The 16,354-nt window shown below is 37.7% G+C and overlaps 1 protein-coding gene and 1 non-coding gene across 5 annotated transcripts; both read left to right on the top strand.

Annotated features, from left to right (window-relative positions):
• The first annotated feature begins 1,132 nt into the window (after window positions 1–1,132).
• Window positions 1,133–15,619, top strand: ANKRD30BL (ankyrin repeat domain 30B like). 4 transcript variants are annotated; one of them, XM_058436522.1, is made up of 7 exons: window positions 1,133–1,526; window positions 5,806–5,920; window positions 6,083–6,256; window positions 8,448–8,554; window positions 9,524–9,661; window positions 12,236–12,390; window positions 14,980–15,080. In XM_058436522.1, exons 1-6 carry the CDS (start codon window positions 1,309–1,311, stop codon window positions 12,342–12,344), a joined length of 861 nt encoding a protein of 286 aa, XP_058292505.1. In that variant the 5' UTR covers window positions 1,133–1,308; the 3' UTR covers window positions 12,345–12,390; window positions 14,980–15,080. The 4 variants fall into 4 exon arrangements, with proteins under 4 accessions (XP_058292505.1, XP_031999004.1, XP_031998996.1 ...); XM_032143105.2 differs by having other exon boundaries at window positions 1,136–1,526; window positions 12,236–12,300; window positions 14,980–15,619; XM_032143113.2 differs by lacking the exon at window positions 12,236–12,390 and having other exon boundaries at window positions 14,980–15,619.
• LOC116466120 (U6 spliceosomal RNA) lies at window positions 10,870–10,973 on the top strand. Its single transcript, XR_004247376.1, has one exon. It is a non-coding gene; the product is annotated as a U6 spliceosomal RNA (small nuclear RNA).
• Window positions 15,620–16,354: the final 735 nt, after the last annotated feature.

Raw genomic sequence — 16,354 nt, forward strand, 5'->3', positions numbered from 1 at the left:
CTGGAAGTCTTTACAGATGAGTTCAATTTAACTGTTTCTCCATCTGCTCTACTCAGCCAAGTTTCCCTCTCAGTCCAAGGCAGAGAACTGCAGCTCAGCCCCATCCAGGATGGCTGCAGATTACCCAGCGCTACCGCCATACTCCAGATGCTAGTCAACGAGGAAGGGATTCTGAGGCCTGGCAGGGGGCGCTCTCAGCAACCTTGAAGCCCTCTAAACCGGACCCGCCATCCCTGCCTGTCAGAACTGTAGCCGCTACCTGCACTTGGCTCACAGGCAAATATGGCCAAGCAACCCCAAACTCCCCTCTTCCCCTCTGGGCCCAGGCAGCGCTGAACCTGCCGCTCACCCCCATCCTGGCAACTGCACAGTGCCCAGAGCCTGCAAACCAGCTCTCAGGGCGCGATCCAAGGAAGAGCAGGGCCTAGAGTGGGAGCGTGTGTGCCACATGGCGACCCTCAGGCCGTCGGGCCCAGCCCTGCAGCCTCTACCGTGGGCTCAGCTGCAGCTGGCATTTGAAGGTGGCAGCAGTGGTGGCAACCCCAGAACCTGTCCGCGCCACCAGCAGGCGAACCCCAGGGTCGGACACCGCCACTGCGCCTAAGTCAGGCAGTGAGACCTCAGTTGCAGGAGGGTGGGAACCTACCGCAAAGCCTTATCGCCGCAGCTGTACAGGGCCCAGTGGTCGCGAGCCTGCGCTGCCAGCACGAGCTGAGGAAGAGCAGAGCCCAGGGTGGAAGGGCGGTGTACTCGGTGATGCTCAGCGGTCTGGGCCCAGCCCTGTAGCCTCTACCATGGGCTTAGCTGCAGCTGCCACCTGAACATGGCATGTGGCAACAGAGGCTGCAACCCCCACCCTGCCAGCGCCACCAGTAGCGCGGATACTTGGGCCAGAAGCCTCCAGGGCGCCTAAGTCAGGGGTTGGGTCCCTGCCTCTGTCAAGCAGGCCGTGTGGCAGGGAGCCCCCCACGTTCCGCTCCAGGGAGCCCTGCCAGCCCGACAGCGCCTCAGTGGCAGGTGCCACCGGCACGCGGTGCTGGGCGAAGCGCAGCCAGGGCAGTTTCCCGCCTCGCATGTCTCCCCGGTCCGCTGAGTTGCGCATGCGCTGTTGCCTAACGGCGCTGCTCAGCTGCCTAACGGTTCTGCTCAGCTGCCTAACAGTTTTGCGCAGCCAGTTTCTCCCAGGAGAGGCTGGAGTGTCCAAAAGCTTGGCCCGACTGCGATTTCTACTGGTGTCAGGGCGGGTGCAGGGACTGGGAAGGGCGAGCAGCGAGAGGCGCGGGCTCTCTCTAGCAGGTGGCTGCAGCCATGGAGAGGCTCTCTGCCGCCGCTATCAAGGGCGAGACGGACCCGCAGCTCCTGAGCCCCTTCAGTCAGCTGGTCTACACCAACAACGACTCTTACGTGATTCACCATGGGGATCTCAGGAAGATCCACAAAGCTGCCTCCTGGGGCCAAGCCTGGAAGCTGGAGACGATGATGAAGAAGACGACAATGGACCTGAACATAAGAGATGCGAAGAAGAGGTAAACCAGGCCCTGCCTCAGCCGGGGCTGCAGGAGGAGGAGGAGGCGGCTGTGGGAGGATCGCCCCTTCAGAGTAGGGGCTGGGGGTTCTGGGGAGGAGGGGAGCAGGTGGAGAGTGGCGGGCAGCGGGGTGGCTGTCCTGGGTCCCGGGGTCTAGGCCTTCTTCCCGGCAGTTCCCCCAGGCCTTGGATGGGGGCGCCCTGCAGGGCGGAGGGCCCAGGCCACCTTAAAATCAACCCCAGACTTCAGCTGCTTTCTCCTTCACTCCCACTTCCTCTCACAGAGCACTGTGTAGAGAATTTTAAAGTGATTTAACTCACAAAATTAAGTACATACAGGGTTTTACTTTTAATGTACAGGTTTTAAAAGATAATGTTAGATACATTATGAAATGGTGCATAATGAAATAATTCCCATAATATATTAACTTCTTGGCTAAAAATTTTTTGGATGAAGTCCAGTATCCATTTCAATATCAATGAATGTCTATGTAAATATATTCCTTGCTGAGGGACCTTAGAAGGTAACTTTGAGGTGGGAAGATGGTTTATGTTTTTGAATTTAAGAAGACTCATTTTTCTCAAGATGCAAGTTCTTTATCAGTTTTACATAAACCAAATAAAGTTATCAACGTTTTAACATTTTTAAAATTACACACGCTGTCCTTTACTATTGTGATGACATTTAAAACATTTTGTAACGGAGTAGAAAAGTCTTGCCCTTCTAGATTTCAAAATGTGCGATTAATTTTCACAAAATGGGCCACGGCCAGGCGCGGTGGATCATGCCTGTAATCCCAGCACTTTGGGAGGCCGAGGTGGGTGGATCACGAGGTCAGGAGATCGAGACCATCCTGGCTAACACGATCTCTACTAAAAATACAAAAAATTAGCAGGGCGTGGTGGTGGGTGCCTGTAGTCCCAGCTACTCGGGAGGCTGAGGCAGGAGAATGGTGTGAACCCGGGAGGCGAAGCTTGGAGTGAGGCGAGATCGCACCACTGCACTCCAGCCTGGGTGACAGAGCGAGACTCAGTCTCAAAATAATAAATAAATAAATAAATAAATAAATAAATAAATAAAATTTGAAAAAAAAAAAAGGGCCAGGCGTGGTGGCTCACACCTGTAGTCCCAGCACTTCTGGCGGCCAAGGCAGGTGGATCACCTGAGGTCAGGATTTCAAGACTAGCCTGGCCAATACGGTGAAACCCTGACTCTACAAAAATACAAAAATTAGCCAGGCACGATGTCGGGACCTGTAATCCCATCTACTCAGGAGGCTGAGGAGGGAGAATTGCTTGAAACTGGGAGGCAGAGGTTGCAGTGAGCTGAGATCCCATCACTGCACTCCAGCCTGGGCGACAGAGTGAGACTCTGTCTCAAAAATAAATAAATAAATCTCAAATTCTTTGATAACAGCTGAAAAGACAGGTAAATGAATACAACAAAATACAAAATCCAGAAACACCCAAATATCTAAGAATTTAGAACTTGATAATTCTCACACTTTATACTAGCAGGGAAAGAATTAGTTTCATAAGTGAAATGCCTGCTTTTTGGAGAAAACTAGATTTTTATGCCATAAAGTAAATTTCTGATGGAATATAGATTAAATTTTTTTAATATACAAAATGATAAAAGCACCAGAAGAAAACATAAGTGCCTATTTACACAGGTACATTTTTATGTTGACAACACCTTTCTAAGAAGCTCAGAAGCAAGCAGTCTGAAGGATAATTAAGCAAAACAAAATTAAATTAAACTGCAATGAGAAAAAATAAAAGGCAGCATACTTGTAAAATATTTACTACACATGTATGTGCGTGTGTGTATACATATTAGATTTAAAAATCGTCATTTTATAGATAATTCACTTAAATCAACAAAAAACCCTCTAATTTAAAATTGAGCAATTTAAATTAGAGATCTAAATTGCAGATCTAAAAATAGTACTTTGCCTCTAATTTAAAACTGGGCAAAGTATTTTCTTAAGATCTGTAAGTGACCTATGCACACAGAGAACAATATTTAGTGTTCCTGGTTAGAGAAGGCATTTTAAGTTAAAAGAGGAATCAAATACTGTTTTCTATCTACAAAGTTTGTGAGGATAAAGAGCAGTGATATTTATACTGCTGTTTAAAGTTTAAGTTGCAGATAACTTTTCAAATAGACAATTTGGTGGTAAGTACCATATTATTAAGAAGAATCCATATAATGGCTTTTATAAATACATTTCAGTGAATTTACAGCATGGGATAATATGTGACCACTGAAGGTATAAATATATAGAGAAGTAGGTGACATTTGAAAATGTACTTTGGTGTATCAAGTGAGGGTAAAGTTCAGTTTGATTATACATACACACAGACTACAGTCTTGTGTTATCTGAAATTGTGTATGAAATATGATAAAATTTGTTATTTGAGGGCATTGGTTTTAATATAAAATGTTTTTCCTTTTTATTATCTTTGATTTCCACATTGAGCATGTACAATGCTATTAGAAAAAGATTATTATTAATGAAATAGTTTTTGGGAAGAGCAGGAATATAATTTTGCAATGATAAAAATAATTTCTCACTTTCCATATTTTAATTATTATTTTTTGTGGATTAGTATATTCTGTGAACTTTTACCATCTTCAAAAGACAATCTTTTTACCTGTGCTTGTTGATTTACATATACATATTATTAGGCACATGTTTTTATTATATATAGATTTATTACATATATGTCAATAATTATAGATTAATTAGTGTAGTTTTATTATTAAGAAAATAAAATAGAAAATATAAGTGCTTTATTTATAGCAGTTTTTTTAAGGTATTGAACTTCTCAACTGTATTAATCCTTTTAATCAATTTATCACATGTAAGCTGAATGCCTACTATGTAGAAGATACATTAACTCTCAAGATCCTTTCATCCTTATTTTATAGATTAATTAGTGTAGTTTTATTATTAAGAAAATAAAATAGAAAATATAAGTGCTTTATTTATAGCAGTTTTTTTAAGGTATTGAACTTCTCAACTGTATTAATCCTTTTAATCAATTTATCACATGTAAGCTGAATGCCTACTATGTAGAAGATACATTAACTCTCAAGATCCTTTCATCCTTAAAAATTTCACATTTACCTGCTCAGCCTTAGCAAAGTGAGAGATTTAAAGTTGGAGTACTAGGACTGAATCTCAGCTGAAGCTTTTCCTCTCATCTTTAAAATAAAAATACTTCTGAAGTGAGAAACTAGTAAAAGATAACTACCAACCACGATTTTGGAAATTTATAACAGCTTTAAATAGTAATATTAATCATTGGAAATACCTAATTTACATGCATTCTATAAATTTAAATATGAATTTACATACATTCTGTAAATCTAAATATGGAATAAAATGAGCCATACCTACTTGAATCCCAAGTTTTCTTTGGCTTGAAGTTTTAAAAATATTAAAGAAGTACGTTGTATTAACAGTTTGTTTTTATTTCAACTCTCCTTTTGTGTAGCACTCTTAAAAGCTAAAATTGCTTTAAGTGTTAATCCTGTGACTAGGACTGCCATCATCCTGTTGTATATACCATATTCACTTCATGGAAGGCACCGTGAATTGTGTGATGCCTCCTTAGTTATGTACCAATAAAAGATTGTTTAAATTTCTGCAAAATATACTTGTAATAAATAATGACTTATAAGTGGCATTTCAATGTCAGAGATGTTAAAATATGAGAAATAGAGTATCTTAGAATTATTAAAATACAGTTTTATCTCTAACCTTTAAAACATACCACAAAGTAGGCATAATTGTACCATTTTACTTAAAATGCTTTGTTTGTTAAGTAGTAGAAATAATTACAATATCTAACAATTGCTGAGCTGTTACATGTGCTAGGAATTCTTTGAAATACTTTGCACAGATTCTCATGAAGCATCACAGTGATGTCCTGTGAGATAACTGCTGTATTCATCTTCACTTTATTGATGAGAAAATTGAGGCACAGAAAGGTTAAGTGATAGCTAAAAGGTGAAAGACTTTAAAGTAATATTCAAGCCCAAGTTGAACTGAATCCAAAGGCCAAGCTCTTTCTATTCAAATAGGCCACTCTTTCATTAATGTAGTGAGTAATGAGGGCGAATGAATGTTGTACTTTCTTCAGGAGAATATTAAATATTTGTTTTGAAGGCAGAGAAAGAGCATGGTATTTAATGTTGACAATTACATAAATCATTATATGTTTTGAGACAGTGGACTAAACTTTCCTAAAAAGTCCTCTCACTCTCGTAGGACTGCTCTACACTGGGCCTGTGCCAATGGCCATGCAGAAGTAGTAACACTTCTGGTAGATAGAAAGTGCCAGCTTGACGTCCTTGATGGTGAAAACAGGACACCTCTGATGAAGGTAAATGGTAGCCAGTTCTTTCAGCAGGAGATGGATTTGGTTTAAATACATAGAATAAAAATGAATTTATCTCATTGGAATGTAACTAGTTTGTGAAACCTGTGGAATATTTATTTATATTTCCTATAATTTATAATTTACTTCTTGCTTTAATATTGACAGGCTCTGCAATGCCAGAGGGAGGCTTGTGCAAATATTCTCATAGATTCTGGTGCTGATCCAAATATTGTAGATGTGTATGGCAACACAGCTGTCCATTATGCTGTTTATAGTGAGAATTTGTCAGTGGTGGCAAAATTGCTGTCCTGTGGTGCAGACATCAAAATGAAGAACAAGGTAGACATTAACCAATGTCATTTTCAAAATATTTGAAATCCATTTGTTTTAACATTAACATATGTAAATTGTTTTATATTTGGAAGGTCAAACATTCCTATTTTTCTATGAAAATAGTTTGACAAAGCTTAATTGTCTAGGATTTTGCTTTAAATATTAATATTTTTACAAGAACTATTAGTATGGCTTTTCTGTGCATTATGATAAATATTTGAATTTGTTAAAGGTAAAACTTTTTCAAATATTCTCTCCCACCCAAGTTTTTTTTTTCTTTCCAGTTAGTGCAAAACCACAAGAAAGTAAAATTTGCCTGCATAAATTGAGTCAACATGTAAAATTTAGGAGACATGCAGAAATCTGGATTTCCTCTTAAAGGATTGAATCTGGTGTCTCTTGAGCCCATATGACTGTTTGGTATGCTATGAAGACAGTCTAGCTTTACACAAAGCATATGTTTCCAGTTTGCTACTGTGCCCACCTAGTTACATCACTTACTCAGCTTACCTCTCTTGCCTCTGTAAATATTTCAGTTACCAATTCCTCTCTCATAGTATATTTTGGTAAAGATTTCAAGTTATTGAAGACAGTTTATAGGTGTTTTTAATATATAGTTTATATTTTACATTAATTCATTAATAATAGGGTTGTCTTCTAGAATTTAGAATATTTTTTAAATGATGATTTTTCTTCATATAAACCATAAATAATCATCTTCTATTAGAAGGCCTTTAAGCCTTTTTAGATTAATCATGGTTATATTTGAATAGGTTATGTATATTGCAGAAAATATTATATCTTTCTCCACAGAATTGTCCCTTAAAATTCAAGTGATTTAGTGGCTTCTATTTTGCTAATCCATATACATGAGTTAGAACTTTCATTAATAAGCCTTTTTATTCATACTTCCGATATTTTGCCAAAAAATAGTATCAATTACAATAGAAACCAGAATAAAAATGGATTATTGCATTTTAAGAAGTAGATATGCATTAGGATCCTAGGAGTATCATTATAATTGAGAATAAAATTTTATACTGAATTTCTTTTCTTTTTTCTTTTTTTTTTGAGACGGAGCCTTGCTCTGTCACCAGGCTGGAGTGCAGTGGCGTGATCTTGGCTCACTGCAACCTCTGCCTCCCAGGTTCAAGCGATTCTCCTGCCTCAGCCTCCTGAGTAGCTGGGACGCAAGCATGTGCCACCATGCCCAGCTAAATTTTTTGTATTTTTAGCAGAGATGGGGTTTCACCATGTTGACCAGGATGGTCTCGATCTCCTGACCTTGTGATCTGCCCACCTTGGCCTCTCAAAGTGCTGGGATTACAGGTATGAACCACCTTGCCTGGCCTTTTATACTGAATTTCTAATAGCTGAGATAAAATCCTATTGTCTGGTAATAGGATAAACCCCATGGACCATTTAATAATAAGCAATCAAAGTTTATTTGAAGCCAATCTCTTTTAATTTAGAGCCACTTCCTTAGTGACCCATTTAGAGCAGGAGTGCCTGACATTGGCATCTGGAATCTTGGGATCATTGATAGAAGAGAATCAAGTGAGTTTGTATCACCCAGAGGAAGCCTCCATTTTTGGGGGGAAGCTTTCAAAACTGCATCCCTGAAATCCTAATTTGTCAAATGTTAATGTTTGCCACAAAAATATACTGTTAAATAAGGATTAGGTAAAGTTCAATTCATTTCTTGAATAATGAACATTTAATTCACAGTTTTATAACATTTCTTGAACATAGATAATGGTGGAATCTGTTGGGGTACAGTGCTTCTAATAAGGTAATTATTCTTTGGAATATAGTTGAAACACTGTTCCAGAGGTAATAATTTAGATTACTAATTTAGTAAAAAACAAAGTATTTACTACTGTGTCTTAGGGTTTAAGGATATAGAGGTAAAAGATACAGCCCCTGCCCTCAAGAAGCTCTTGGTTTACATGGGAAACAATAAAGTCATTACAATATAATGATTTTTGGAGATAACCAGAGTTAATGTGGTGATGCAGAGGCTGAATGTTTACAAGAGAAGGTGCAGTGCATGGGAAAGCACAGAAAAGTGAGAAAGAAGGGATTGCTACTGATTTACTTTCTATTGTTTAAGTTCATAAGATATTATATAAGGTATTCAGTTCAGCTGAGAAATATGTAATTTCATGAATTATAAATTGTTTTTGCTGTTTTACAGGCTGGCCACACACCACTTTTACTGGCCATAAGGAAAAGGAGTGAGCAAATTGTGGAATTTTTACTGACAAAAAATGCAAATGCAAATGCAGTTGATAAGTTTAAATGGTATAGTAGTTTTTTAATTAAAAAACACTTGAGGTAGTGTGCTAGAGTAATAACATTCAAGTCAGAGATATTAAATTAATAACATTTACTTAAAATTATTAGATTATACAGAAAAATACCAACACAAATTATCAGTTAGGAAGAAAAGCAATCATTTGGACTGGTCAACATAAAGAAGAGTATATAGTAGGATTTTCTTCTTTTATTATATTGACTGATTCTTATTTGTAATCTGATGTTTTTGGTTGCATTATCTTCTATTGGCTAAAGTGGTTCTGTATTAGTTTTAAGAAGTATGAATTTTTAGTTTACTTTATAATTCAATATTGAATGATTAACACCTTTATAGTATTTTTCTAACTTCTGTTTTTCATACACTTTTAAAAAATGCAATATTTGCTGGGCATGGTAGCTGTCATCTGTTATCCCAGTACTTTGGGAGGCCAAGGTGGGTAGATCACTTGAGGCCAGGAGTTCGAGACCAGCCTAGCCAACATGGTAAAACCCCATCTCTATGAAAAATATAAAAATTAGCCAAGCATGGTGGCACATGCCTGTAGTCCCAGCTACTCAGGACAATATTATTCCTAATATTGTTTTAAGCCTTCAGATTGCTCTCACTTGTCCGATTTCTAGCTAATTTTGAAGTACAAAATATTATATCAGACTAAGGAGGAAATAGATAATTCTTCACTTAAAACTTTGCCTCTTTTAGATTAGTGAACAGAACATAGTTTCTTGCCCCTCAGTGGACTTTATGTTAGCCAATTCTACTATGCCATACCCCAGTGAGACATGAGTCTTTTTGCCCCTTCCTTTTAGCTTTGGTCGTGATTTACAAGGATAAACACTTGAACACTCAAGATACTTAACGTTTGTTAATACATGTAAATAGTTAATTCTACACTGACAGGCACATATTAAATTGGCTCTGTTCCTAATAATGAAGTTATCTCTTTGTTATTTTAGCACAGCTCTCATGCTTGCCATATGTCATGGATCATCAGAGATAGTTGGCATGGTTCTTCAGCAAAATGTTAACATCTGTGCTGAAGATACGTGTGGAATGACTGCAGAACATTATGCTGTTGCTTGTGGATTTAATCTGTAAGTGTTTACATTTAAAGGCTAGGTGAGATTTTATAGTTTGTTTCAGGTAGTTTTTGGATGACAGTGAGTTAGTTCACTTCATCGGCCAGAAACTAGGCAAAAAGCTAGACTAGTTAGAAGGAGTAATGGCTCCAGGATTCTTTATTTTAGGGCTTTAGGGACGCTAATGTTGTCTACTTGATTTGAAGTATAACCCCTATGCATGGGATAAACATAATGTCACAGTTTTCGTTTTTCTAATTAGTTATTTGGGTCTCGAAATGTCCACTTTAAGCAGAAAACCTGTTAGTGTCCCCTGGGGGCTGTCTTCCATACCTTCATTCTTGAATTTTTTAAAAGAATCTGAACCTAAGTCCAAGAAAGACATTCCTTTTGTACAAGTCAGAAGGACTGGGGAGGAAATCGCCATTCTCTTCATTTTGTTGTTTCCACTGATTCTGTTGCTGCATCGTTGCCATTGAAACTGCTCCTGCAGTCAGGTAATGATTGACCTTTGTGACCAGGATGCCCTTACCAACACAGATCCCTCAGTCTTCATAGTGTAGACTTCGAAGTTATTACATGTTTTTAAAGTTCACGTACATATTCTCAGCCATTGTTTCCAAAGTACCAGCACCCTGCTCTGGCAGCTAGAACTTTTAGCTTTAGCCACACACATAGTGAGCAAATTGACCCTTCTCCTCACACTCAAAACCTGATGTGAAACCCACATCTTAGCCTGGACATGGCCTAGACCTTCATGGTAAGTTATCCTTTGGGTGGCTTTTTTCTATTTTCCGTAGCCAACATTAGTTGTGGTAGTTTGAAACTGTAAGTCAGGTTGAAATAATGTTACAGGAAGAAATTAGAAATCCATTTTGTCTTTGTTACCAGACCTATATCCCTGGCCCTTTATATCCTGTGTAGCACCATTTTATAGGTAGTGGAAGGTCTCATCTTATTCTGTAAGATCCCATGTCATCTTTCCCAAGTTGCAGTGGGTTCCAACTTGTGGTTGTCCCCTCAAGTGATTCTTTTTTCCTAAAAGTAAAAATCTCACATGCTACTTACATCTCTACCTCGAGTTTTTAAAATATTTTCAAATGCTGCATCACCATGAAGCCATTCAGTAGACTTCACTAAATCTCAAGTAAGTTGGTTAGATTTAACAGAGCTAAGCCTCATCCATCACTGATCAGTCTTCACATATAAAAGTAAGGATTTGTGTGGCTTCAGTGGTACATATAGTAAAATTGAAACAACGTTGAGAAGATCAGCATGGTCCCTGCACAAGGATGACATACAAATATGTAAAGTGTTGCATATTTCTTGCAGTCCCCAAAGGGACATTTTACTACTTTCTAACTAGCTCCAAGGAAGTGGTGTGAGTCAAAGCAAAATGCGTGACACCCAGTATTGCAATTGTGATTTTCATACAAAAAATTATTTACATACGGTGATCTACGAAATAAGACGTGGTAACACATAGGATCTTGTGTGCAATATTTTGTTAGTAGGGATCTCAGAAATGAGAAAATACCAACTTGCATCTTCTTTGTGGAACTTACAAAAAATAAAGGTAGGGTTTTGTCTTCCACAGCAGCTGGAAATGAATGTAGTGACTAAGCATCATTCTAACAAAGATTTGTTGGTTCAGAGTTTAAGGAGGTAGATAAAGAGTAGTAGTAGTCCAAGCCAGATGCTGACATCTATTAGTTTTCTGCCTTTGGTGTGACTGATGAGCTCAGTAATAGAGTATAATTAGGTTATCTGCTTTAATGATTTAATATATTTATAAATAAATTTCATTACAAAATATAAAATAGCTTAGATGCTCTGAATTACAAGCCACAAAGAATAGAACATCTGATATCCAAAAGTAGGAATTAATAACAGAAAATTGCAATATATGAATATTATAACCTATGAAGAAACACATTTTTTTATTGCTTTTTTTTTTTGTAATTTAATTTTTGTAGAGACATGGTCTCCCTATGTTGCCCAGGCTGGTCTTGAACTTCTGGACTCAAGCAATCCTCCTGTCTCAGCATCCCAAAGTGCTTGCGTCACAAGCATGAGCCACTGCACCAGGCCAATATATTGAGACTTTTAAAATAGTTTCAGCAATAAGGTTCAAGAACAAATTATTTTTTTGCTTCACTATTTCTTTAAGCATTTTTAAAATGTTATCTTGTTAAATCTTTATAATAACCTAGTGAAATAAGGCCCTAAAATCCTCATTTTTAGAAGACATTGAGTCTAAGAGAAGCAACTTGTTCAAGAAAAAATACCCGTTGGTAGCCATGCTAGGACTGATTCTGAGTTAAGAACATTTTCGATATGTCAAGCTAACTCTAGTTAATTTACTGAGTTATACTGCCCTCAATTCATGAGTGTTTTATCTTTCTTTCTTCTTTAATTAGAAGCTTAATAAGTTCATAGAGCTTACAAACTTAAAGTCTATGGAAAAAGTAATGTTCTGATGTTAGCTCTAATATTGTCTGAAATACTCTAAGAACTTAATAAATTTGGTAAATGTTTTTTATATCAATGTTAAAATAATAATTTTATTTATTTCATTTTTATACATAGCATTCATCAACAACTTTTGGAATATAAACAAAAGATAACTAAAAATTCTCAAAATAGCAATCCAGGTAATACCTCTGATAATAAACTACTCTTGGTGGTGCTACCATAAGATTATAGGAGTGTTAATCACAAAAGAGCTATTAAAAAAGCAATGTGTAAGTAGCATGTGTTTACATATATACCTATATGTGTTTGTATATATATATATACGTAGCTTTGATTTAATTTTTTAGTTTATAATTCAGAATTCATTAAGAATTTAGTTGTAGGTGGTTTATAATCTCAAAAATATTATCTGAAAAAATATTTAATTGTGGTCCCTAATATCCTATATAATACTTTTGTATAAATAAGTAAAACAATTTTTAAGTTTATATATTGTATGTTTCCTCAACTGTCATAACAATTTATGCTTGATATAAAATGTATAATCCTTGGTGTAATTGATGAGCTCAGTAATAGGGGATTATCAGCTTATCCAATTTAATGAATTAATATATTTATAAATAAATTTTATTACAAATTATAAAATAGCTTAGATGCCTTGAATTACAAGCCACAAATAATAGAACATCTAATAACGAAAAGTAGGAATTAATAACAGAAAACTGCAACATTTGAATATTATAACCTATAAAGGAACACAGTTAAATAAACTGTTAAATAAACAAATATTTATGTTTGTTTACTAAACATAAACAAACATATAAAATGTTTGTTAAATAAACAAATGAATAATTTATTTGTTTGTTTGTTTCTTTATTGTAGAGACATGGTCTCCTTTGTTGCCCAGGCTGGTCTTGAACTTCTGGGCTTTATTTAATTTTTGCAATAAATGATTTGCATTTAGAAAATTAGAATTAATTGCAATTGGGTCTTGAGCAACATGAGCTGATCCCCCCCATGCTGCTGAAAATCTGCTTTATATGAAAATCTGTTTCTTTTGACTCCTCCAAAACTCTACTAATATTCTACTGTTGACCTGGAGCCTGAAAAAAGGTGAAACCATAAGCAGTCAATTAACCCATAGTTTCTATTTTATATGTACTATATCCTGTATTCTTAGAATAAAGTGAGCTGGAGAAAAACTGTTATAAAGAGGAAGAAATATATTCACTATTTATTAGATGAAACTAAATTATTATACATAAAGGACTTCATTCTCATTGCCTTCATGTTGAGTAGGCTGATAAGGAGGAGGCAGAGGAGAGATTTGTCTTGCTATCTTGCAGTGGCAAAGGAAAAGAAAAATCTGTCTATTAGCGGGCTCCTAGAGTGAAAACCCTTATTCAAAGATCAACTGTGTGACATAGTGACTTGTGCCACTAAAAAAGTAACTATCTTTAGAATTTGGAACTCAATAATACTTTTCTTGCACCATAAATGAATGTCAATAAGAATTAACATAACTTAGCGAGGGTGCATCAGTACCAATAGGAGATTATTTTTCAAAGATACCTACTGAGTGCAGAAGTCAGAAAAGCAATTCTTTGTTGAGAAGTGCAGGTTATGTTACATAGTCTTGTACCAACAAGTTCTCAAGATTATCAACTTCATTCCCTCTAAGTTGAAACCAAATAAGATATATTTACTTCATTAGAACAAGATGTGTTGTTCTATCTGCTGGATAATTAGTGTGTTAATAGTAATTTTGCTACAACAAGATACTCTGTTCCTACTAGCCAAAATATTATCATTATATATATTCAACTAGCTCAACTCTAGGCTCAACAAATTATAATAAAAGTGGAAAAAATTTTCACAATAACAGAAGTGCCACTGTGATACCTAAATATGACACAATACATTGTACAATATGAACTGTATGAGCACATCTTTAATTTATTATATATTTATCAAAGGACTTCTATAGGTTAGATTTTGCAAGTTGCAGGAGACCGAGATGGAATACACATAGTCTGGGTCTTTAAGGTGCTCATAATACATTAGAGCTGTCTCTATTGAATTTCTGCATTTTTCCAACTGAATTTCCTATTTTTTTTATTCATTTATCCACTTGTCCACTTAACAAATAACTGTCAGGTATCTTTAAGGTACTATGCATCTTTCTTATTATCATTGTCATTTTTTATTATTTACTACTTTATTAAGGTACTAAGCATTTTTCTTGTTATTATCATCTTTTTTATTATTTACTACTTTATTTAGTGCTTACTCTGTGCCAGAACCCCTTTGGGAGCTTAAAATTATCACTTATTATGTCGTTACCATATTCAGTATGTGTCAGACATTTTATATCCAACGTGAAGAATTAAAGCTTTAAAAAGTTTGGTAGTGTCCAGGAGCGGTGGCTCACTCCTGTAATCCTAGCACTTTGGAAGGCCAAGGTGGGCGGATTGCTTGAGCTCAGGAGTTTGGGACCACCCTGACTAACATGGTGAAATCCCATCTCTACTAAATATAAAAATTTAGCTGGGCCTGGGTGGCCTGCATATGTAATCTCAGCTACATGGGAGGCTGAGGTAGGAGAATTTCGTGAACCCAGGAGGCGGAGGTTGCAGTGATCTGCTGAGATCGTGCCACTGCACTCCAGCCTGGGCGACAGAGTGAGGCTCTTGTCTCAAAAAAAAAAAAAAAAAAAAAAAAAAAAAAAAAAAAAGGAGGAAACAAAATTTGGTAGTATTTAAGGGAAGCAAGCTGAATGAGTAGAAGTTTTCCAGGTAAAGAGTCAGAAGGATGATATTTAGCAGAAGGAAAATTTAACCAGACTGTGTGTTTGGCAGAAGGAACATCTGAAGGAACACCTGACGAGGCTGCACCCTTGGCGGAAAGAACACCTGACATGGCTGAAAGCTTGGTGGAAAGAACACCTGACGAATAGGATACAGTGAATTTCTCTTCAAAGATTTTAGCCTGTAAACATCCTTTAAAATTCAAGAGGGGGAAGATTAAGTACAATGAGTTCTGAGTTCCTCATCAAAGAACAAATATGTCAGTATGTTCAGCTTCTCTGTTCTTTGTTCTCCGTTTTAAAGTTTAACTTCCTCGTTCTTTATGCCTCCTTGCCCCTAGTTTCATTAAACAACCCCCTTCTAGCCTCTAACACCTGCTTTGTCTTTAGTCATTCTTAGTCACCTGCTCTTGTCCTTAGTCATCCTTAAACACCTGCTCTGTAACTGTCTTTCCCGCTGAAACTACTCACCCTGCTACTCCAGCTCATACGCCTGCCCTCTTTGAAATAGCCAATCTGAATTAGCTTAGAGTGTGCAGTCCAACCCTATCCAATAGGGAAAAGACACAACAGTAGGGACTAGCTGCATTAGGAATAAGAACCCTTTTCCCTCCCTTGTACGGTGTGATCTTGCCATTGCTCCATCTGCAAGACCACTCTTCTATAGAAGTAAATTTGCCTTGCTGAAAAAACTTGTTGCTGGAGTGCTGACTGTTCTTTGCGGCACCGAAAATTTATTTTCCACAAATTTGGGGGCCCACCCAGCATTCCCATTCTCCTCTGGGGGAGGGTCCAGTCCTCTCCCGTGAGGAGGCGCACCCCGCTGCCTCGTTGCAGTGGCCATAAAGATAAGGAATCAAGACTCAACTGGTGCGATTAATAAACCCGGGCTCTCAGCAACGTGGAAAGAAACAGGCCAGCAACTTTGGGGAAAGGATCTTCACATACCGTGGCGACCAGGTAACTGTGCACAGACCGAGGTAAGAAATGTTGCAGGGGTGACCAAGTATTTCTTTGGTGGTCGGGATATTCTGGAGGTTGAAAGTGTGTGTGAATGATCACAAGCACTACTGCTCGTGGTGCTGTTTGTGTGGATGATACTAAGCATTATTGCTGTGAGGAGTGAGTGGGTCCTATTTGCGGTTTTTTATCTAAATAAAAAACCTTTGAAGAGGAATTCACTGTATCCTCATAGGGCTCAGGGCAGATCCTGCTGTGGGGTTTATACCATGATGCCAATGCTAAGAGGGACCTAAAATTCCTGGGTGGGAAGCAGCCAGAGTGGATGAAGCGAAAGAAGGGTGCAAGGAGCCTCCAGCAGGTGGGGCTAAAGGATAGGGAAGAAATCTCTAGCATGCGGGATTGAGCCTAACCAGGACCTAACATGGGAAAAGCCCCAAGTAAGACAGGAGCAAAAAAGAAGAGGA

The sequence above is a fragment of the Hylobates moloch genome, unplaced genomic scaffold (assembly GCF_009828535.3).
Source record: "Hylobates moloch isolate HMO894 unplaced genomic scaffold, HMol_V3 SCAFFOLD_3, whole genome shotgun sequence".
Taxonomy (NCBI): Eukaryota; Metazoa; Chordata; class Mammalia; order Primates; family Hylobatidae; genus Hylobates; species Hylobates moloch.